General features: G+C 52.9%; 2 protein-coding genes across 2 annotated transcripts in view; one reads left to right on the top strand and one right to left on the bottom strand.

The window, feature by feature from the left end:
- The window catches only part of MAN1C1 (mannosidase alpha class 1C member 1), a 179,277-nt gene that overhangs the window by 22,597 nt on the left and 132,906 nt on the right, over nucleotides 1-23,774 (bottom strand). The window contains exons 3-7 of the mRNA XM_050791301.1: nucleotides 21,064-21,179; nucleotides 18,531-18,611; nucleotides 12,290-12,384; nucleotides 7,184-7,301; nucleotides 1,609-1,702 (exon numbers count right to left, since the gene is read on the bottom strand). Of these exons, the coding sequence (XP_050647258.1) occupies nucleotides 1,609-1,702; nucleotides 7,184-7,301; nucleotides 12,290-12,384; nucleotides 18,531-18,611; nucleotides 21,064-21,179 (504 nt within the window). The remainder of the gene's footprint in view (nucleotides 1-1,608; nucleotides 1,703-7,183; nucleotides 7,302-12,289; nucleotides 12,385-18,530; nucleotides 18,612-21,063; nucleotides 21,180-23,774) is intronic.
- SYF2 (SYF2 pre-mRNA splicing factor) overlaps nucleotides 17,410-23,774 on the top strand; it is a 466,254-nt gene continuing 459,889 nt past the window's right edge. Inside the window, exon 1 of the mRNA XM_050792726.1 lies at nucleotides 17,410-17,413. The gene's annotated coding sequence lies outside the window, so the exon portion shown is untranslated. The remainder of the gene's footprint in view (nucleotides 17,414-23,774) is intronic.

Raw genomic sequence — 23,774 nt, 5'->3', positions numbered from 1 at the left:
AACCAAGTTTCAAAGAGATACAGTGAATTCCCCCCTAAGCCATGCAGTCATTAGACTCATATCCACTTTGCCCCTGAGCCCTCACTGATGTCACAAAAATTGGGTCGGAGGCAGGGGAAAGGGAAGGGGGTCCTTGTTTGCACAGAGACAGTGGGGATGGGGGCTCTGCCAGGTCTTGGGAGGCCCTAGAGGCAGTGCCCATGGAACCTATCACTGCCAATTCTGGCTGACCATGACCATGTGACCAGGGCCCGTCTCTGCTTCCCAGAGCTGGGCTTCTCAACAGGCATGTGCATTCCAGGGGCCTGGGGGACTTGTCCACATCCTCACACCTAAGGACCCCAAACCCCATTCTGTTGCAGTGGGTGGGGCTGGGGGCTTGTGAATGATGTTCCATGGGTGACTGGCTATTATCTGGCTGAGAAACAAGTCTCTGAACAGAGAACAACTGAAAACTCTGGGACTGATTCTTTCTTGTAGGTCTAAGATGCACAGGTGAATTCATGATGTCTTTTTTTTTTTTTTTTTTTTGGGACAGAGTCTCACTTTGTCGCCCAGGCTAGAGTGCAATGGCGCGGTCTCAGCTCACTGCAATCTCTGCCTCCCGGGTTCAAGCGATTTTCCTGCCTCAGCCTCCTGAGTAGCTGGGACTAGAGACATGTGCCACCACACCCAGCTAATTTTTGTATTTTTAGTAGAGACTGGGTTTCGCCCCGTTGGCCAGGCTGGTCTTGAACTCCTGACCTCGTGATCCACCTGCCTCGGCCTCCCGTCATGCACCTGGATGAATTCATGATTTCTACATTGTTGTGTAGTTTTTTTTTGTTGTTGTTTTGTTTTGTTTTAATTAAAGTTAGAGCCAGGTGTGGTGGCTCATGCCTGTAATCCCAGTACTTTGGGAGGCCAAGGCAGGTGGATCATTTGAGGTCAGGAGTTCGAGACCAGCCTGGCCAACGTGGTGAAACCCTGTCTCTATTAAAAATACAAAAAAGTAGCCAGACATGCTGGCACATGCCTGTAGTCCCAGCTACTCGGGAGGCTGAGTCAGGAGAATCAGTTGAACCTGGGAGGCAGAGGTTGCAGTGAGCCGAGATTCCGCTACTGTACTCCGGCCTGGGTGACAGGGCAAGGCTCTGTCTCAAAAACAAAACAAAACAAAACAAATTGAAGTTGGAAATGGGGAACCTGATCAAAGGGGCTGGGAAAGGATGCCTGGCCTCTCTTGGAGCCACTTCTAGGATGGATGACTCCACTTGGGACCCTCCCGAGAGCCTGGGGTAAAATGCAGGAGGCTCCTGCAGCAGGATAGGAGATGGAAAGCTGCAGCACTGACGGCACCAGATAAGGTAGGTAGGATGTGGAAAACACAGGGCAGGCCTTCAGTAAACAGCAGCCATCACACCCGGCACCACAGCAGCGGACAACCACAGGCAAGCCCCCAGGATGCGTGGGAAGGCAAGTGGTGTCCAGGAGCACCGTGAGAATGCCTTGCTGGCTGCACAGCTCTGACAAACACATCCTCACTCAGCCCAGGGGCCTGGCAGGGTCTTCCTAGGAAGCCTGGGCAGGAACCTGCTGAATGAGGGGCAGTGGCGTCTCTGTACTCACGTTGCACCCAGTTCCCACTCACTGGGCTGAGGAAGTTGGGGTAGAGGCCAAACGGCTTTTCAATCTTCCTGAGGACCTTGCGGATGTTCCTGACCTGCCGAGAGACAGACACCAAATGAGCCTTCATGCTTCCGAAGAAGCCAACTGCACCCAGCCGGCTGAGGATGGGAGGCAGCTGGTTCAGATGCACGTAGGAAACCTTACGAGGAGGCAGGAAGGGAGAGCTGCCCAATGGACTGCAGACTCCAACCCGGGGGTGGTGACATGGCCTTGCCCTGGTGCCACGTGCAGGGTGTGGCAGGGCCTGATCCATAAGCCTCTCCACTGACTGCTCTGCCTGGTGCCTGGACAGTCTCACCCCAGAACCACTGCCTGGCCAACTCCTACCCCACCCTACTCTCAACACGTCCTCATTGCTTGCTGCTTTAGGGGTCCTTTTTGAGGGGTTCTTTCGGGGAGGGTTTTTTTTGTTTTGTTTTGAGACAGAGTAGCACTCTGTCACTCAGGCTGGAGTGCGGTGGCATGATCTCGGCTCACTGCAACCTCTGCCTCCCAGGTTCAAGCAATGTTCACGCCTCAGCCTCCTGAGTAGCTAAGATTACAGGTCTGTGCCACCACACCCGGCTAATTTTTATATTTTTAGTAGAGACAGGGTTTCACCATGTCGGTCAAGCTGGTCTCAAACTCCTGACCTTTTTTTTTTTTTTTTGGAGACAGAGTCTCACTCCATCACCCAGGCTGGAGTGCGGTGGCGCAATCTCAGCTCACTGCAACCTCTGCCTCCTGGGTTCAAGTGATTCTCCCATCTCAGCCTCCTCAGTAGCTAAGACTACAGGCATGCACCACGCCTGGCTAATTTTTGTATTTTTAGTAGAGATGGGGTTTCGCCATGTTGGCCAGGCTGGTCCTGAACTCTTGACCTCAAGTGATCCACCAGCCTCGGCCTCCCAAAGTGCTGGGATTATAGGTGTGAGCCACTGTGCCTGGCCTACGGAGGGTTCTTTTAAAGGTGGGGTTAAGTGACAGTAGCTCATTTGTTAGCTTTAGGTAAAATTGCCTTGCTAATAGGTCAATAATGGTTAAATCCAACAATCCCACTATTGGGTATATATCCAAAGGAAATGACATCAGTATGTTGAAGAGATTACCTATATTCCTGTGTTCATGGCAGCATTATTCAAATAGGCAAGATATGGAATCAACCTAAGTGTCCATCAACAGATGAATGAATAAAGAAAATGTGGTATAGCCAGGCATGGTGGCTCACGCCTGTAATCCCAGCACTTTGGGAGGCCAAGGGAGGTGGATCACTTGAGGCCAGGAGTTTGAGACCAGTGGTGGCAACATGGTGAAACCCCATTTCTACTAAAAATACAAAAATTAGCCATGGTGGCACAGGCCTGTAATCTCAGCTACTCGGGAGGTGGAGGCAGGAGCACTGCTTGAACCTGGGAGGCAGAGGTTGCAGTGAGCAGAGATGGCGCTATTGTACTCCAGCCTGGATGCTGTTTAAAAAAAAGAAAGAAAGAAAAGAAAATGTGATATAGTATAGGCTAGGGGTGGTGGCTCACTCGTATAATCCCAGCACTTTGGGAGGCTGAGTTGGACAGATTGTCTGAGCCCAGGAGTTTGAGACCAGCCTGGGTAATATGGCGAAACCGTCTCTACAAAACATACAAAAATTAGCTGGGTGTGATGGCACATTCTTGTAGTCCCAGCCAGTCAGGAGGCTGAGGTAGGAGGATCATTTAAGCCCAGGAGATTGAGGCTGGAGTGAGCTATAATTATGCCATTCCACTTCAGCCTGGGAAACAGTGAGACCCTGCCTCAAAAAAAAAAAAAAAAAAAAAAAAGGAAAGAAAATGTGGTATACACAATGGAATATAATTCAATCTTAAAACAGAAAGAAATTCTGTCATTTGCAACATGTATGAACCCAGAAGATATTGTGTTAAGTGAAATACGCCGGGCCAGAAAGACAAATACTTGATCTCACTTATATGTGGAATGTAATAAAGTTGAACTCATCGAAGTAGAGAGTAGAGGCCGGGTGGCGTGGCTCACGCCTGTAGTCCCAGCACTTTGGGAGGCTGAGGTGGGCAGATCACTTGAGGTCAGGAGTTTGAGACCAGTCTGAACAACATGGTGAAACTCTGTCTCTACTAAAAATACAAAAATTACCTGGGCATGGTGGTGGGCACCTGTAATCCCAGCTACTCAGGAGGCTGAGGCAGGAGAATCGCTTGAACCTGGGAGGCGGAGGTTGCAGTGAGCTGAGGTTATGCCACTGCACTCCAGCCTGGGTGACAGAGAGACTCCGTCTCAAATAAAAAAAAAAAAAAAAAAAAAAAGAAGTAGATGTAGAGAGTAGAATGGTGGTTATCAAGGGTTGGGGAGATGCTGATCAAAGGATATAAAATTTCAGTTAGGAGGAATTAAGTTTAAGAGATCAGCCGGGTGCGGTGGCTCGTGCCTGTAATCCCAGTACTTTGGGAGGCCGAGGCGGGCGGATCACGAGGTCAGGAGATCGAGACCATCCTGGCTAACACGGCGAAACCCCGTCTCTACTAAAAATACAAAAAACTAGCCGGGCGTAGTGGCGGGCACCTGTAGTCCCAGCTACTTGGGAGGCTGAGGCAGGAGAATGGCGTAAACCCGGGAGGCGGAGCTTGCAGTGAGCCGAGATTGTGCCACTGCACTGCAGCCTGGGCAACAGAGCAAGACTCTGTCTCAAAAAACAAAACAAAAAAAAAGTTTAAGAGATCTTTGGTATAAGACATGATGACTGTAGTTCATAACAATGTATTATATTCTTGAAAACTGCTTAGTGCTAAGTGTTGCTAACTTAAGTATTCTGGCCATTTAAAAAACAGTAAGTATATAAGGCAATCAAAAAAGGTCCAATATTGGCAGTTTCATATGGCCCAGTCTAGTAATATGCTATTTTATCTGATATCCTGGAATCATTTCAGGGAAGAGGCTTGGGCTCCTGAATAACCCATGCCCTAACAGGCATTTCAGGGTTTTAATAAAAAGAGTAATAATTATAAAAAGCAATGACAGCTGTTAACCTTTCTCAGTTCCGTTGAGCCAGATCTGTTATATACATTATCGCCAACCCTTATAACCGAGACAAGGGATTATCTCAGTGTAACAGACAAGAAACCTGAATCTCAGATAGGTTTGGTGACTTGCTGATGGCCACCTGGTCCTTAAGTGGCAGAGCCAGGACGTGAATGAATTCTGACAACATAAACCATACATATTCCTGCCCGGCACAGGGCAGCACTGGGCCAATGCAGATCAGGGTGGTAACCACGGAGCAGAGGCTGCCCCAGCTGGAGCAGGAAGAGGCTGGGTTTGCAACCTTTGGGACTCTGAAGGTGAGAAGTGGAATCCAGGAGGGCTTTATCCATAGTGCCTGCTCTCCGACAATGGTTAAATCCTACTCAGCACATCCTAGCCAGCACAAGACCCCTCGGGAGAGAAAGGCCCTTGGGACCACCCTGTCTCATGTTGATAGAGTTATGTGTGTACAGGGCCGGGAGTTCGGGACAGCCACCTTTCTGAGTCAGACCTTCCTTTCCAGGCGACAGCACTTGGCTTTGCCACGTCAGACTTCATATCCATTTATGTTAACGAAGTCCATTACCGGGACAGGAATGTGCTTGTACCTGAGTTACTCTCGACTGTCCTGGTGGTGAGCAGTGAAGCAGACTAAATTGGCTCCCCTGGAGAGCGCGGGCGCTTCTAGAATTTGGGCCAATTTGTTGACTGCCAATAATTGCCTCTGTGGGAGGCATGATTGGGGGATGAAAATAGCCAGAGTATGTAAATGTAGAGGAGACAGAGACAGACGGATGGACTCTAGAGCAAAAGCCTGCAGCCTGCTCTATCAATCTGGTCTGGAAGGAGCCAGCACGTCCTGGACTTCAATCATGGCTTTATCACTGACCAGCTGGATGGCCCAGGGCAAGTGACTTGACCTCTCTGAGTCTTAGTTTCCTCCTCTGTAAATATGGGAGCACCAGGAAGACCCACCTCACAGGGTTGTTGGGAGGAGCGGAGCTATTATAATGTGCCTAGCACATAGTGGGTGCTCAGGCAGGGGTAGCTATTACTCCAGAATAACCAGGGACTGGAGTGAGTTCCCTGTACCACTCCATTCCGAGCTGGTTAGAACCTTCCTAGAGGAGTCTGACTTAAGAGCAATGGAAACAGGGAGGTTGGGGGATGGGACTTGGAGGTGGGGAAGGATCAGAAAATAAGAGCTACCGGGAAGCGAGGTTAAACTCACTGCACAAGCTTTCAAACGGGGGAGTTTCAGGGAGGCAGAGTCCCTCTCAATGTAAGGAAAACACTTTTGAAGGAAGGGCTGCCAGGAGGATGAGCTGTTAAGGGTGGCAGTGAGCTCCTTGTCAGCGAAAGTAATCAAGAAGAGGCTGAACAGCTCTTCTTGAGCTTCTTAAGGACACTCAGGTGGACTCCTACATTGAGTAAGTAGTGCTCCCAAACCATGCGTCAAAAAGCACATGAATGCGTATTAAAAATGTAGATGCCTGGCCCTGGAGCGAAGCCCAGAAATCTGTTTCCTCACAGCTGAGCCAGGTGATGCTTTGAGGCTGGATGGCGACATGATACTGGGAGCCATGGGGTAGCTGTGGGAATCGATCATCTCCCAGTTGCCAAGCTGGGAGCTGTGGCGTAGAGGTGGGAATCTATCAGTCATCTCCCAGCTCCCATACTGGTCTAAAAGGCGGGCATTCCAGGGGGAAGACAAGGCTTTGGGAGTGGCGCTGCCACAAAGTTCTTCCTGGAGGGCTCTAGAGGATGGGCACGGCTTCCATCTCCCCAGGCAGCCCTCAGGGAGGGACCGTAGCTGCTGGAGCCTGAGTGCCATCTGAGGGAGGTGTGAGCACTTCCCTTCTTTGGATTTAAGATCAGACCTACAGCGACCCTTCCAGGTAGTGGGGACTGCCCAAGGCCAGTTATGGGCAGCTGTCAGGGCTGACTGGTGCTCTCAGCTTCCTGTGTGGCCTTGAACAGCAGGAATGAACAGTTGGGGCATCTGCCATGGCAGGGTATTGCCATGCCAGCCTGTTGACGGCATGAGCTAAACAGGCACAGGGAAGAAGGCAGGCAGATCTCACATGGAAAAGCTAAACATCTCTGGAAAGGGGACTTCTGCACCAGGTGGCCAATTCCTGCCAATGCAAGGTGGTGCCTAGATTTCAGTTGCACTTTCTCCAGACTTCACATATGGGTGGTTGCCACTGAGCTGACGCAGACCAGTGAGAACCTTTTCCCCAGCAGAATTTTGTCTCTCCCTTTCCCTCTGTAGAATCTTACTGACTCTGCGTGCTCACCTTCCCTGCCACCTGGCGTTAGGGCACAGGTAGATGCTATTTGCTATCTTAGTGGTAGCTTGGGCTCCCGGGCTCCCCACTGCCCTCCTGCTGATCCACGAGGGAGGACACATTCGCCTCTGAAAACCCCGTGGCAGCTGCACGCTCATCCCTCTGCTCGGCAGGAAGAAGGTGGGAGCTGTTTGGGAGGGAGTGGGGAGGAGACTTGCCTTTTCAGCGAAGACCTGGTTGCCAGAGAGCTCGGTGAGGTGTAAGAATTCCAAGTGCAGGGATCCAAACTCCGCCAAGATGCTACTGCTGCCGGCCGTGGCCCAGCCCCAGCTCCCGCTGAAAAGACAGAAGCAGCCCTCATCATCCCCCCGCTGGCCAGGCCGGCTCCTCTGCTGAGAGTAACGGCAGCTGCTCGGTGGGGGCACCTACTACGTGCCAGGCACGGAACCAGGAGCTTTTGCCGTACAATTCCAGTGAATCCTCCTGATGAGGACACTGAGATAAAGTAACTCACTGAAGGTCATTTGAACCCAGGCCTGACTTGGAATATTCTCTGTTCCATCATCAAGCAACCCCTGTAAGAGTTAGGAACTCGAGACCTGGTACAAGAGTTATGCTGAATTTACAGATGATGTGGTTAATGCCGTCGGGGACCACAAAGACCCCACAGAACACCCAGTTGCTGTCCTCTGGCTGAAGGCGCCGGATGGCTCACAACCACTGGTGGTTCTGCATGTGGAGGATAAACAGTGCTGTGATTCGGGTGCAAATGGGGCCCATGAAAAGCAGTGCCCCGCCTAGCTCTTTCCCTCTCCCAGCACCCTGTCAGTGCTGCCCATGGACACGAAACGGCCCCGGCCTGGAATTTCATGGAACCTACACGAGACAGGCAGGGAGTTCTGGTGTGACCACACATCTGGAGCTGTGTGCTTTCAAAGACAAAGAATGCAGAGGCTGGATCCTGGTTAATCCTCACAGCTGCCCCTTTTGCAAATGGGGTAAACAAGGCACAGGACAGTGATGTCCCCCCGCCTGAGATCACACAGTAATTCGAAGAGCTGGGATCCAGCGCTGGCTCTGACGCCAGAGCCTGTGCTAACTGCTGTGCAGCTTGCTTCTCTTTTGATCACAGGATAGGGAACAAGGACACTGCCTTTCCAGGAGCATTCATTTACAGTCTCCCTGAGATCTGGAGCCAGAAGGTGCAGGTTCAAGTGTCACTCAGCTGGAGACCTCGGGCAAACCACTTAATCCTTGCTTGCCTCAGTGCCTGCCTCCGTAAGACACGGCAAAGGTGATGCCTCCATCTCCTAGGTTCATGCCTCCTCCTTCCTGGGCTTTTGTGGGGATAAAGAGGAAAAGAGGGTGCAGAATGGGGGTGGTTCTGGGCAAGCTGCTCCCCCTCCCTGCGCCTCAGTCTCCTCTATGTATCATGATTATCTTTCCTGTGGGACATTTAGGACAACTAGGGGCACACGGTCTCTGCAGGAAGGCTGTGGACAGAGGTGGGGCAGAGCAGGGTGGAGTGACGTCCTCCCATTTGTAGCGGCTCTGAGGTGCAGTTAGTGTGGGACAGGTTGAGGGACGGGCTCTGCCAGGGGCACTCTGCTTCCTTGCTGCTGGTCGCACTGCCCTCCCAGGAACTGGCCCGTCTGCCCCTCTGTCTCCATGGACGGACTTAGGAAGGCAGGCGTGGGTGTGTGGAGGTCACTGTTTGCCACTTGAGGGGTGCTGCTTTTCCTGGGGTAGGGCTGGGGCTCCCCTGATGCTGCTGTTCTCTCTTAACTCCGTTCTTGGGGCTGGATGTGGTTTCTGGGAAAGTAGGGACACTTACCAGCCTCCCAGCTTCTGGGAACAGATGGAGGACTCAGGTTTTGAGATCTTTGGGGTCAGGTGACCTCAACACATGTAGAGACAGCCACCCCCTTCATCCTGGCTTGGGGCAGGGGACAGTGGGGGAGGGATGGGTTGCACAGGAGGGGAAACTTGGCTCCTGATCTGAATAAACAAAAGAACTTCCATTTATTGAGCTGCTATAATGTGCCAGGCACTGGGGCAAGCAGTTTACATCATTACTTCATTGAAAGCCCATAACATAAAGCATCATTCATACCCCTATGCAAAGGAGGAAACTGAGGCTCACACAGGGAAGTGAAGTGTTTGAGGTCAGAGGCAGAAGATGATGGAGACAAGATTCAAACAGGTCTGCTGGGCCTCCCACCCTAAGACGGCCCTGCACTCACCCAGAGGGAAAGAGGGAGCTGCCATCCTGCCCCCTCTCTGTCCCTCTTCCCCCAAGGCTAGCTGAGACTTCTCTCTCCAGCTTGTGATCTCAGTGAGTCTCAGAGAGCTTCCTGAATAATTCATTCTTCCTGTATTCTCAGGGAAGTTTAAAGTAGGAAAAAGCCACCAGCCCTCCAGCTGTCTTTTGTTCTCATTTTCCTCCACGTGGGCCTCTCCTTCCTCTCTCCCACTCCCACACGCTCACCCTCCCGAGTGGGCTTCCTGTGGTGGAGACGCCCTGGCAGACAAGTGAGCCGGCCTGGGCAGAGGCGGGCAGGTGGCTGGGTGCCTTTCCTCTCCTGCCCAGCTTCCAATGCTGGCTTCTCCAAGTCCCAGCAAGGTGACCTCGGGCAGGTTGGTTAACTTCCCTAGAACTCAGTTTCCTCATCCCTTAAGTGACAGCACCCACACTTCATAGAGTTATTGTGAGGTATAAATTATGCATGTAAGTATTGTCATTTTTATCATTATGTAATTATGCACATGTAAATGTTGTTGTTACTAAGTTTCTAATCTGTGCTAGGTGGTTCTGGTGGTTCTTATTTTACCTTCACAACCAACTTCGGAGGTAGATACCATTATCTTTATTTCATAGAATGAGGGCGAGGCCACACAGTAAGTGGTAGAACTGAATCCAATTCCAAATCCTAGGTGTTCTGTGCCCCAAATGCATCTGCTCTGGGCAGCATCCCAGAGACCAGGAGGTCCTCTGCTCAGCCCTGTGAGCCAATGTGCCAGCAGGAAGCTCTGCCCTCCTCTCCCAGCCTTTCAAGTGCAAGTGGGCGCAGAGCCTGTGTGTTCTCTTTCCTGGCAGGAGGGGGCTGCTCCACAATGCCCCTCCCCACCCTGGCTATAGCTTCTAGGCAGGTACACTCATGAGTATGGTGTAATCATCAACTTTGGAGGCAGACAGACTGGGCTTCTAATTAAGTTTGCTTTGCTGCTGTGTGACCTCAGGTAAGTTACCTCACCTCTCTGAGCCTCAGTTTCTTTACTGGTAAAATGGAGTCCCTGTGGTTGCTGTAAGGTTGAAAAGACAATCCATGTCACGTGCTCACGTGATGCCTGACGCACAGTGACTTCTCACCAGACATTTGCGATTGTGAAGACATGTCTATTTGTGTGTGGCGGAAGCATGCACGTGTAAACGGATATTCGTTTGTGAATGTGTGTGCCTGTGTATGGATGCCAGCGTGTCTGCGACAAAGGCCAGCTTGTGTATCCGGGCCTTTATGATCTATAAGGGTGGCAGGAGAGTGTTTGCATGTGTGTGAGAGAGCATGAGTGAAAGAGACCGACTTGGCTGCAGAGGTCCTTGCACGGGCCGTCATCACTCTCCCAGGCAGTCCAGTGTCCCTGAAGGTCCCAGGTCAGGCTGGCCCTGCCTCAGTCTCCCAGGCTGGTCTGTGCAGACACCAGGGAGGAGGTGCAGCTCAAACCTGCTGGGGAATGGCCTCCCCTCAGGGTCCTTCCTACCCTGATGTGTAGGGCAGGGCTGGTTACCTACTCTCCTGGAGGGCCCACGTTCTTGCCCCTCCTGTCAGGGCTGCCCACAGTGAGCCCTGCCGGGGGCAGGTGCAACAACAGTAGCCCAGCTCCTGCCAGGAGGCCCCCTCTGAAGAGCAAACTCAGTGCCACATGGGCCCATACAGCCCTGCCACTCTCCGAGGCAGGCATTTTTAGCAACAGCCTCTCTTACCAAGAACAAAAAGGGGGATGTTGCCAGGAAATACACATGAACGCACATGGCATGGAGAACACACAAACAGCCTAAAAGCAAACGCACTTCCTTAATCAGAAATGTCAGGATTCGTGTCAGATCAGGTCCCTGCTCTGAGAGACCTAGGGAAGGGCTAGGGACAGAAGAGGAAAGGATGCCCCCAACGAGGTCCTACCCCAGACCCGGGGAGGGGGAGCCAGAGGACAGTGTGTGTGTGTCTGGGCTTCATGACAGCTGGCCGTGTCTCTCCAGGATCAGGGTTTATGGAAGAGGGATCTGAGCAGAGATCCAAGAGTCCAGCTCTGAGGAGTCAACCCTGGCATCGAGACTGGGATTTCTCCAGCCCCTGAGAGCACCCCCCTCCCTGGCCTATGGTGAGATTCCAGTGAGCTCACACCCTGGGAATTCTTCCCGACCACAGGGAGGACAGTTGATGAAGATGCTGAACATGCCAAGCCCTCTTTTTGCAAGACCAGAGAAAGGTGGTGAAGCCCTTGAGGCTGACATGAAGGGTGGAACCTCCCCAGGACAGTGACCGGAGCTACAGGTCCTCCAACCAGAGCCCAGGGCCCCTGCCTCTCCTCCTGGACAGCTGGCTGAAGCTTCTGTTGGGTTGAGAGCCCTGAGATAAGAAATCACTTCGGGAGATGGGATGGGAAGTCTGGTACGGTGGAACATCACAGCCTTCCTAGGGTCGGGGTTGTTGGAGGGCCTGGAGGATGGCCCCAGAGAGCTGCTGGGTGCCCAGGGATGTGGCTTCTAGTAAGTAGCTCCATGCAGCACAGGGACAGTGGCTAGGGCTCCTTGAGAGCTAGGCTCCTCTCCGGGAGGGCTGGGATCCTGAGATCTCCTAGCAGCTTCGGGGACCTCCTCACTGGGGGAGGAGGAGGGTGTGATGTGCCTGCTGGCTCTGGAACCCCAATGGGGGAAGAGAGTGTTTGGGGCCACTGTGGAGGGCTCTTAAGACAGCACTGTGGGATGTCCAGAGGAACTGCCCCTGCCCACCCCAGGAGGTTCAGGCTTATGTGGACTAAACCCTGAGACCCAGGTTTGGTGACAAACACCTGTCCAGGAAAGTCGTTGGCACTTTTACTGTGCCACTGACTCACTGTGGCTCCCAAGGCAGGTATGGTCCTCTCCCTGAGCCTCAGTTTCTACATCATAAAAGAACGAGCTTGACAAAGGTGGTTCCAAGGGTCCTCCCTCCTGCTTGCCTGCCCACTGCCCCTGGAGCCTCCTCACCAGCCCCACCCAGAGAAGACATACAAGCGGCGGGCATGGTCGCAGCAAAGCCCCAGTGGGGAACGAGATGGCGTCCTACCTTTTGAAGCTCACCACGCCCTTTGGGATTCCTGTGGGGGTGTTGAACGCTGGCAGGAGCTTCTCTCCCAGCCTGATGGCCTTTATTCGGAACACCTGTAAAGGAAGGGGGTCAAAGGGCTTTCGACTCCAGGCTGGGTGAGGGAAGATCAACCCCAGAACTGCTGCAGGCAGGATGAACCACCCAGGGCTGCAGGCCTAGAGTGGGCGGCAGTGCTGCAGCCCACCAGCCCGGCCCTTCCAACTGCTGGCCACGTGGACTTGGGCAAGGTACTTCTGAGCCTCAGCTTTTGTCCATAAAATAGGATAATATTGGCCTTCTTACAGAGTTGTTGGGAGAAATAAAAATTAGATAATTGTGGCAAAGCATCTACCACAGTGTCAGGACTCTGGTGGCAAAGGCTGGATGCTGCTCATTGGGACGGGGCGGCTACTGGGAAGATGAGGGAGAAAGCAGTGAGGTGCCGGGGGCGGGGGGCACCTCCAAGTCCAGATGAAGACCTGGCAGAAACGGGCCGGTCTCCAAAGGTCCGTGCCTGCCCACACTGCAGGACGATACCACAGGCAGAGGGCATGGGAACGGGTAGTGCCATTTGGACAGACTGTCAAGAGCACTGGACTGGGAGCCAAGACCACCCTCAGGTTCCAGAGACCACTTCCTCCTGGGCGACAGTTTCCCTCTTCCTGCATAACAGCAGTGGACAGGCCTGTCCCACTTTGACATCCTGATCCTGCCCACCGTTCCTATTTCACAGACGGGAAATGAAGGGAGAGGGTGAGTAGCTTATCCTCAACCACCCACAGGATAGCAAGGGAGCCACAGGGAGATCCCAGGCGTCACGGCCCCTGCCTGAGGCTCGGACCCCTTCAAACTGTTCTGAGATGTCTGATTAATTCAAAAGGACCTGTGACCTTCTGACCCAGCCGTTTCCTGCCTGGGAATTTATTCTGAAGAAATAATCGAGAATGTTGTAAAGATTTATTTATGGCCGGGCGCGGTGGCTCAAGCCTGTAATCCCAGCACTTTGGGAGGCCGAGACGGGCGGATCACGAGGTCAGGAGATCGAGATCATCCTGGCTCACACGGTGAAACCCCATTTCTACTAAAAAAAATACAAAAAACCAGCCGGGCGAGGTGGCAGGCGCCTGTAGTCCCAGCTACTCGGGAGGCTGAGGCAGGAGAATGGCGTGAACCTGGGAGGCGGAGCTTGCAGTGAGCTGAGATCCGGCCACAGCACTCCAGACTGGGTGACAGAGAAAGGCTCCATCTCAAAAAAAAAAAAAAAAAAAAAAAAAAAGATTTATTTACTCCAGCACTGTTTAGAATAATGGGAAAAACTGGAAGTGTTCTAAATATCAAACAATAGGAAAGTGGTTAGATAATGGCTCCATGCAACAAAATCACATGCAGCTATTGAAACGATGCTGTGGGCTGGGCGCGGTGGCTCACACCTGTAATCCCAGCACTTTGGGAGGCTGAGGTGAGCGGATCACCTGAGGTCAGGAGTTGAGACCAGCCTGGCCAACATGGAGAAACCCCATCTCTACTAAAAATACAAAAAATAGCCGGGCGTGGTGGCAGGCGCCTGTAATCCCAGCTACTCGGGAGGCTGAGGCAGGAGAATCACCTGAACCTGGGAAGCAGAAGTTCCAGTGAGCTCATCTCAAAAATAAATAAAATAAAATAAAATAAAATGCTGCTGTAGATGAATATTAACAGCAAAGAAAGGGTTTATAATCTATTAAGAGAAATACATTTCAAAACGGAGTAATTCAACTTTGGTAAAGATCCCGTGGACATGGAAGAAAGGAAAGAAATATAACAAAATATTAATAATGGCCTTCTAGGGGGTTAAGTGTATGGATCATTTTTATTTTCTTTTGGCTCATCTCTATTTCCTCTGTGATTTTCATAATAAAAGAACAGCCACAATAAATGTTATTTATTTTTAAAAGATGAGACACAAGCCCCTAGGAAACCACTCAGAGTGGGGAATACACAGGTCTTTTCACTTCTGGACCTTGAGGGGGCCCAGTTTGCTGACCTCCTGTGGTCCTTGCAAAACAAAGCCTTCTTGAGTCCTGCCCCGGCTCCCCGACAATTAGAAATTGCCGAGGCAGCTGTGTAGGGAATGCAGTGGGAGGGGAATTTCAGGACACTTTATAGGGATGTGGACTTGAGGTCTCTGAGGTGGGGGTGGTTTTCTTCTCGTGGGAGGGAGGGGCTGCACTGCGTCTGGCAGTGATGGGTCAGAGAAGATGAGAATGTCTAGTGCCAGACAGAGGGGCCCAGAAGCGGGCACAGGGACCAGCCCCAGCAGATCCCTTGGGGAGCTGGTCTAGGATTCAGATTCCAAAGCCCAGAATGACAGACAGATCTGCTCTCTGGGATTCTGGTGCACAGCCAGGCTTAGTAACAACAAAGGGCTCTCAAGGCCCTTGGTCGCACTGAGGCTCTTTATCTCTTCATTTGCCCCCAGGGAGGCTGCCCAAGGTGAACAAAGGAACCCACCAGAACCACAGCCCAGATGCTGAGGCTCCACGCAGCCGTCTGGCTGCCCTCAGCCCTGGGGATGCTGAACTAACACTTCTTAGATGCTCCTCTCTGCCAGCAAACCACATCCCCTCCTCTGAAGGCCCTGCTGCTGGCTGGCACTGCAGGTCTCAGCTGTCCCCGGAAGGATGCTGAGTGAATGTGTGCGGACAGGCGTGCCCGGCCTCAGCCCTTGCAACAGCCTGTGGGGAAGGCGCTGACCCACTGTGAGGATGAGGAAACTGAGTCTCAGAGGAGCAACTTGCCCAAGGTTGTGGAGCTGTTAAGGGGCTCTTTTCCAGGACACCAAGCTATCTCTCCAACGCAGAGATACAGCCTAGTGGCCACAGTTCCAGAACAGGGGTGAGAGAAACCAGTAGGAATTGCATTCTGTGAGGTGGGAAGGGCGCAGGGCTGGGAGTCAGGGCCCAAGTGCGGATCCTTCCACTTCGCAGCTGTGTGGCTATAGTGCGCCCCTTAGAATAGTGGGAAAAACTGGAAGTGTTCTAAATATCAAACAATAGGAAAGTGGTTAGATAATGGCTCCATGCAACAAAATACCATGCAGCTATTGAAACGATGCTGTAGGCCAGGCGCGGTGGCTCATGCCTACAATCCCAGCATTTTGGGAGGCTGAGGTGGGTGGATCACCTGAGGTCAGGAGTTCGAGACCATCCTGGCCAACAAAGTGAAACCCCGTCTCTACTAAAAATACAAAAATAGCCAGGTGGAGGAGAAGGGAGGGGGAAGGAAACCTCACTGCACCTTGGTTTCCTCATCCGCACAACACAATGGTGGCACGTGCCCCGCTGCTGCAGGGGTCTTTGTGGAAATCAAATGAGAGGATGCAGAGAAATGAATGTGCTTTGTAAACTATGAAGTGCTGTGCCAACACCACGTGTGCAGCTGTGGTTATGCAAGTTATTCCCATGGGCACTGGCTCTCGGTAGGACTGGCCTACCTAGCAGGGGGTCTCCCTCTGAAGCTTCATCTTAAGCAAAGAAAGGCCTCAGCCTAGAAAAGTGTGGGGTCTCCTTCACCCTTCATTCCACAAACCTTTGTGGGAAATTTTAAGAATGGAAAGATCCACCCAACAGGCACCCACTGCATGTGAGCTCAAGGACTAAGGGAAGAGGGAGGCCTCAGTCTAGTGTGGCTGAGCCCGGGTGACAAGCAGTGATGCCATGCCAGGCTGTGATCCAGGCCCATAGCACAAAGGCCACAGGGTCAGGAGTCAGGGCCAACACAGCCCTCAGAGACTGTGCGACCCAGAGCCAGTTACTGCTTCTAAGTCTCAGTTTCCTCATCTGCAAATTGGTGATAACATGCACCTGACGGGGCCATCCGAGGCTCCAGTGAGAAAGCACATGAGGAACACAGCATGGCATCTGGTTCAGGGAGGTGTTCGGGGGACAAATCAGTAAGGTGTGGCCAGATGGCAGGTGCTGCACTGACTGGCACAGGAGCCTGCCTGGCCACCCAAGGGTTCTGGCCACGTTGGCGTCTCCTTGAGCCTTTTGAGCTGTTTTTCAAGTCACAGGTGCTCCTGTCCACACCCCACTATCTGGTCTACGTTCTGGAAAGCTGAGCTGCTGGTGCCTTCTAGGAAGTTGAGGCCTCAAAGCAAGTTCTCAGAACCACAGATGCCCTTGAAGAGGGAAGGGAGGAAGGGAAGAAAAATGGCAGGGAAGATGCATGATGGATGGAAGGAGAAAAGGACAGAAGAAAAGATGGATGGAAGGAGAAGGAAAGAAGACAAGACAGAAGGAAAGATAAATGGAAGGAAGGATGGAAGGAAAGGTAAACGAAGGGAAGGAAGGATGGAAGGAAAGATGGATGGAAGGAAGGACAGAAGGAAAGATGAACAAAGGAAAGGAAAAATGGAAGGAAAGATAGACGGAAGGAAGGAAAAATAGATGGAAGGAAAGATGAATGGAAGGATGGAAGAAAAGATGGATAGAAGGATGGAAGGAAAGATGGATGGAAAGTGGGGAGGGAAGGGAGGAAAGATGGACAGAAAGAAGGAAGAACGGAAGGAAAGATGGACGGTAGGGAGGAAAGATGGATGGAAGAGAGGGAAGGAAGGAAGAGGCAATGTGTCTCAACAGCCATCAACTCTTTCCTGAATTGCTCACCCCCAAACCGCCCCGGGAGTCCTCAGTTGTGTCCTCCCCTCTTCCTTCCTGCAGGCCATCTCCACTGACCACGGCCAAGCAAGGAGGCTGGGCACATGCCTTGAAGAACATGGATGTTTTTCTGCTCCTTCTGTCATTTTCCTGTCCTGGAGTTTTCAAATGAAATTCAGGCATCGGGTGGCTCAAAGCTGAGGGCTTCCATCTGCAATTATTTGGGGACAAATTGGTACAAGCGCTAATCTCTGTTGAGGAGATTATGCTCGATGGAGAGAGGCCTGGAGCAACTGCAGAGATAAGGCGCCCACCTGTTGCCTCGAAACCCTTGACTTCAGCCCCTGGCACCTTCACAGATGAAGGAAAGTGGAAATGACTTTCCAGACAGCAGTGGTGGAGGTGAAGAGGGATTATTCTGTGGCTTGCCTGCCTCACCTCTATGGCTTCTTGAGTGGCGGGGGGGCAGGCATCATTATTTGTCTCTGGGTGGTCAGAGCAGTGGGGCGTCCAGCCTCACGGCAGCCCATCTGAGTAATGGGGAACAGAACTGACCAATGACTGATGTTTTGGGGACTCAGCCAACCTCGCCACCAGATATCTGGGCTGTGCTTTCACTGGAGCTCAGGATGGGGGATGAAGAAGCCTCCCATTTCTATAGAGCTCTGTGGTTTTCAGAATTCTCTTGCAGGGAGGAGAATATGGACTTTGGAGCCGTCAGCCTTGGGGCCCCACACTTTTCTTCCTATCCCATGTCCTAAGAGCTCTTTGAGCGAAGGGGTATCAGAACCATCCATGCTGGGGAAGGAGGTGAGGCCCAGGGTGGGACAAGGAGCTCGCTAAGCCCATGAGTAGGTGAGGGTGGCGTGGAGTGAGGGCCAGGTTTCCTGACTGCACCAACTCTGCCTTCCTGCAGCGTGCACTTCCCAGCCCTCCTTGTGGAAGCCAACACAGCTCACCTGGGGGCAAGGCCTGACACTCGCAGATACAGCAGTGGCTGCCCCACCTCACCTGCTGCCCCGTGAGACCTGGAGCAGGTGTCTGGCTGGTGATTGGCCCAGGAGGGGAGGGCAAGGGGTGGCTGTGGAGGACAAGGCCTGGGGGTCTTGGTCTTGGCTTTATCAGTCCTGAGAACAAACACCCGTGAAAAGCAGCCCACGTGTCTGCTGGATGCTGAGTGGGATCCGAGCGGGTGCTGTGTGGACCCAGCTGCTGCTCTCAGAGAACGTACAAGCACCCGTGGGAGTCAGCTGGGCTCACCTGGGCAGCAGAATGGGGGCATCAGAGTAAAGGAGGAAGAGCCGTTCCCCTCTTGCTGCCGCTGCTTTGTGTGATAGATTCAGCCTTGGGGGGCTGTCCGGGGTGGGAGCAACATGCCCACCATAAGCAATGACTGATTAAGCAGGGAGGGGAGGGATGGTCGGAGGGAAAACAGGCCCTCAGGGGCGGACTTGGGCGGCCCCAGGCCCATCCCTGCCCCCTGAAGTCTCTTTCCCCATGGGTGGCCTGAGGGAGAAGGACTGGATGTTCTCCAAAGCCCTTTCCAGACTGGACAGTCCAGGGGTCGTGAAGGGCCAACCCACCTCTTCTCCCGTCAGGTAGAAGGCTGAGAGGAGTCCCCCGATGTAGCGAATGTTCACCTCAAACAAGGATGCTTCTCCGCTCTGCAGGACAGAAAGGAGGGGGACAGTGGGGACACTTGTAAGATGCAGACCCTTGAGACAGGTCACCCTGGCCACTGATACTCCTCCCGTACCTGTGCCCGGCTCTGGTGAGCCAGGCAAGGTGGTGGTGGTTTTCATAACAAAAGTTGAGAGGAATCAGCACCTGCCTGGCAGAGCTCCTGCAATTTCCAGCATTCCAAATAAATGCTGGGCTTGGTTTCCTTCCCCAGCCCTTGCCAAGGCGATGGCAGCAAAGTGATGCCTGGCTGTGCTCCAAGGAGCGCCAGAACCTGCCTGGAGAGCTGCTGGCTGGAGCTTAGACTGAGGGGAGGCGAAGCCCGCTCTGGTCAGGCTACTTCTCCTTCCCAGGGAGACCCCAGGGCTTAGCAGGAAGACAGCGAGGCCCTTCCCTGGTTCTCTGAGGAGGCTGTGGGGCAGACAGGGACAGGCTGGGGCTAAGAAGGAGGGGCCTGGCAGCTGCGTATTCAGTGAGCAGCAGTTTCTTGGGCCCTCAGCTCAGAGCGCACAGGGCATGCCCATACTTGCCTTAATCATTTCTATTTTCTTTCCTAAGTTGGGATTGCAAATCAGGGGTGCTGGAGCATCATGCCAGGACCAGATCTGGGGTAAATCCCACCTGAGCCACGGACCTGGCTTTGGCACCTCAGGAAAGATGTGCAGCCCTTCCCTGCCCCATTTCCTCAGCTGCAGAAAAGGGCTGCCAACCCCTCCCATGCAGGGTGGAGATGGGACACAGGGGCGCTGCAGAGAGAGGCCTGCCCATAGCCGGACATGCCTGTTGTCACCCTCCTTGCCCCGGAGGGTTCCCCCAGCATGCTTTGAACACCACTGTCTTTATCACTGAGAACAGCAGTGCTCATCTGTTAACCTGGGGGAACTCTTCCACCCACAGAGCACCTGCAAAACCGCTCCCTTTCAGCCTCCCAGGGCTCAGTGAGGTCAGAGCGTGGCAAGGGTCATCATTCCCACTTCTCAGATGAGAAAGTCAAGGTTCGAGGTCGAGTGACCCCACCTTGCTTTCTTCCAGGGACATTTCCTCACCTCCCCCACCTGCCTGAGTGTTCCCCAGTTCCTAGGGCACTGTGGGTGGCTGCCTGAGCCCATTCTGTATCCCAAAGAGCCACTGTCTACACAGGGGACAAGGAAGGCCGAGGGGGACACTCCTTCCTTCTTCCTCCATCTTTCTCCAACCCAAAGACGGGTAATGGAGGATTCTCAGCTTCCTTGGCCTCACACAAACAACCAGAAGTGTTAACAAGCCTCAAAGTCATCCTAATAATGACAAGGGTGACCTCACTTTACACCAGCATCAGACTTCACAGTGTTATAAAATGAGGCTACAACTCTCCACTGTATTTAATTCTCATGATAAGCCTATGAGTTAGGCATTATTAATATCGTTGCTGTTGTCACCATTCTCATTGTATAGTTGAGGAATCCAAGGCTCAGGGAGGGTCAATGACTTTTCCAAGAGGTGCAGGGCAGCCAGGACTCCAGAGGCCTCTGTCTCCAGGGAAGCTCCCCTAAAGTGTTGCATTCCCAGGCTCTCCCAGACTCTCCGCCCTGCCCTGTGCTGGCAAACTGTCTCTCAAGGAGGCAGGGGCCTTGCTGCTGCCAGGAGCTGGAGGAGCCGGTCCCAGACCTGTCTGCAGCAGGACCTGGCACTCCTGGAGCCCACATGGAGGCTGGTGTGTGCTTGGATGCGGCCCCTCCTCCCCTCCCGGTCTCCATTGCTTACTCCCCAAGTCCAGGTAAATAGCCTCTCTCCGTGGGGAGCTCACCTCTGGGATGCATGCCTTGCTTTAGTCTGGACTGAGGGATCAACATGGTGGGGTCTGGTGTTCAAGGCTGTTGTGCCATCCAGACACATGACCATCCCCTCTGCAAGGCCCTGGTCCCTGAGCAAGTGTGACTGCAAGGCTGGAGACCAAGAGGTCCCAGGCCTGGTCATGGGCCTGCAAAGGGATGTGCACCACCCACCCCATGCCCACCCCACCCAGCCATCTCAACAGGCCAGTGCAGGGCAGGCTCAAGGCTGGAGCAGCTCCGAGCAGATGAGCCACTTCCCTCCTCCACAAAGCCATTCCCCACTTGCTGCCGCTGCTTTGTGTGACAGATCCAGCCCTGGGGGGGCCGTCCAGGGTGGGAGCAATGTGCCCCAGATGAGCAATGACTGACCTTGCAGGGAGGGGACGGATGGTTGTGGTGGTGTCCCCTCCCTAGGGAGGATGCTAGACTGGGGAAGATGTCCCCACCTCAAGGCTGTCTTAAGGGAGGGACTCAGCACAGAGTGCACGGCAGCCCCGGTTCTGAGACTGCTGGGCTGTGCAGCCTTGGGCGAGACCCTCAACATCTCTGGGTCTCAGATGACAGGGTGAAGCTGGCTGTTGGGCCTCTTCTGGCCCCCACCCCCCGAGGGCCTCTGACTCACCACATTCAGGTGGAAGCTCTCTTCCACCCAGGCCTTGGCCTCCTGGAACTCCTCTTTCAGCTCCATGAGGTAGAGGGTGTCGAGGGAGTCAATGACCGTCGCCCCACTGAGGCCTCCTGCAGGCACAGAGCATGGAGGGTGTGACCCAGGGCCATCCTTCTCTTTTCCCCAACTGGAAAAGCCACTGTTCCCAGGGCCCCTCCAACGCCAGCGCAGGCTCGGCAGCAAAGGCTGACCTCAGGCACCATCCAGGCGGACTCCAGTGCCACCATCGAAGCTGAGGCTGAGACCCAGAGTCCCCACCATGGGCTGCTTCCTCCTCAGGGCAGAAAAGAGCGGCCAGAAACCAAGGGCTCAGGCTGTGCCACTTCCCAGACCTCGGTCCACTCTTCTATTGGTCAGCGCGTCAACTATCAGTGCCAGTCAGCCACCCACTTTTCTCTACTTTGGCATACAAAACTCTTTTTTTTTTTTTTTTTTTTTTTGAGACAGGGTCTCACTCTGTCCCCCAAGCTGGAGTACAGTGGTGTGATCTCGGCTCACTGTAACCCCCGCCTCCCAGGTTCAAGCGATTCTCCAACCTCAGCCTCCCGAGTAGCTGGGACCACAGGTGCTCACCACCACGCCCAACTAAATTTTGTATTTTTAGTAGAGACGAGGTTTTGCCATGTTGGCCAGGCTGGTCTGGAACTCCTGGCCTCAAGTGATCCACCCACTTCGGCCTCACAAAGTGCTGGATTACAGGCGTGAGCCACCACACCCAGCCTGGCATACAAAAATCTTTTTTTTTTTTTTTTTGAGACAGAGTCTCATTCTGTCACCTAGACCAGAGTATAATGGTGCTATCTCAGCTCACTGCAACCTGCAACCTTCACCTCCTGGATTCAAGTGATTCTCGTGCCTCAGCCTCCCAGGTAGCTGGGATTACAGACGCATGCCACCACACCCAGCTAATTTTTGTATTTTTAGTAGAAACAGGGTTTCACCATGTTGGCCAAGGCTGGTCTCGAATGCCTGGCCTCAAGTGATCTGCCCACTTCAGCCTCCCAAAGTGCTGGAATTACAGGCATGAGCCACCGCATCTGGCCCAAAAATCATAACCGTGCCAATCCTCTGTCTCTTCAAGATTAGTTGTAGCTAATAGAGGGTGAACTGAGGCTCAAATAGAAAATAGGATACCATACAGTCATCCACACAGGTGGGGTCGACCTGTGCCTATTTACCTGGGGAGACATCCATGGGATCTGTGTTTTTCTTTTCTTTTTTTAAAGTAAATTGCAAAGAAGAAAAAAAATAATACAATTCTTATTGTACATCAAAGTATAAGTGTACAGAACTAAGTCTGGATAGAATGACCCAGTGGCTACCTCTGAGTGCCGGGATTACAAGTGATTTTTGATTTCTTCAGCTCATGGGTTACTTTTTTATAACCAGAAACTTATTTCCATTAAAAAAAAAAAAAGGAAAGAAAATTTGGGCAAAGAAACCAAACAAATGCACAAAGCAAAAATTTGTGGCCATTCTCATTCTAGTGCATGAACGAACTACGAGGCCTGGCCCCTACCACTGGGCATCAGGCACCTGTCCTGGGAGTAAAGGCTGACATAAGTGCAAAATGATAGTTTTCCAACCCATGAACCAGACAGAAAAGTAATGAGGAAGACACCCTCGGGCACAACCAGAGCCTTCTGCACTCAGTGCAGGAAACTGAAGGTGAAGGGGAGGGAGAGAGAGACATGCCTGGTACTATCTGAAGGGCTTCCTGAAAGAGGTGGCGTCTCCCATCAACTCCTTACAACTATGGAGTCATTGCAGGCAGCAGCAATTTCCTTTAGGGACCAGAGTGCAACCCTAACAGGAGTGATTGTTCCTTCAGTGTCCTCCCTGCAGAGGCTGAAAACATTGAAAGTCACAGGCTCCACCTTCCGCAGTGGAAACTCTGGAGCCTGTTGAGCCCACTTGAGTCTGCAGTGTGTGCTTTGTGGCACCTCCTGAATTCAGAGTTAGCCTCTAATCTCCTTAATGAGGGCTTCCTAACTGCTCACTTGTGTTGACTGAAGGAAGAGAATCCTGAAATTCACACACTTAACCACCTCTCTAGGCCAGGCAAGGTCTGAAAAAGCACACGGCCGGGAAAAAGAAAGGAAGTGAGAGTGAGAGGGAGGGAGCAGTTAGGAGGAAGATGAGGCTGGAGGTGGAAGAATCTATTACCAGAAGGGAGGGCTCGCGAAGGAGGGAGCAGAGGGCTGGAGGGATCCAGCCCTGTGTCCTGGGATGGGCTGGAGGTCGGAGAATCTATTACCAGAAGGGAGTTTGCCAAGGAGGGAGGAGAAGGCTGGAGGGACTCAGCACTGCATCCTGGGATGGCTTCCCTGTTTGGGCTGAAGTGAATTTCCAGAATGTCAGCCCCTCCCACGCTTAAGGAGTGGTAGGAAAACACATCCCAAAGCCAAACAGACTTGATCCTTTGCTGGTTCATCCCAGCTGCTTCCCCTGTAGGTGGCAGGGCTGAACGGGGTTCCTGGGCCTTATTCACCCTCTCGAGGTGCTCAAGCAGGGAGGCACTGAGGAGCCCAGGCGGACTGAGCAAGGCACACAGGGTGCAGGCCTGGTGTCCGCGCTCCTGGCTGCAGCTCAGGCCCCTTCCTGTTCTATCACGGGACCTCAAACCAGACGTTTGAAGGGCCTGGAGGAATTTGGGGGATCCTGCT

The sequence above is a fragment of the Macaca thibetana genome, chromosome 1 (assembly GCF_024542745.1).
Source record: "Macaca thibetana thibetana isolate TM-01 chromosome 1, ASM2454274v1, whole genome shotgun sequence".
NCBI lineage: Eukaryota > Metazoa > Chordata > Mammalia > Primates > Cercopithecidae > Macaca > Macaca thibetana.
Note: the sequence above shows the minus strand (reverse complement) of the source record. Positions and strands in the feature narration are given on the sequence as shown.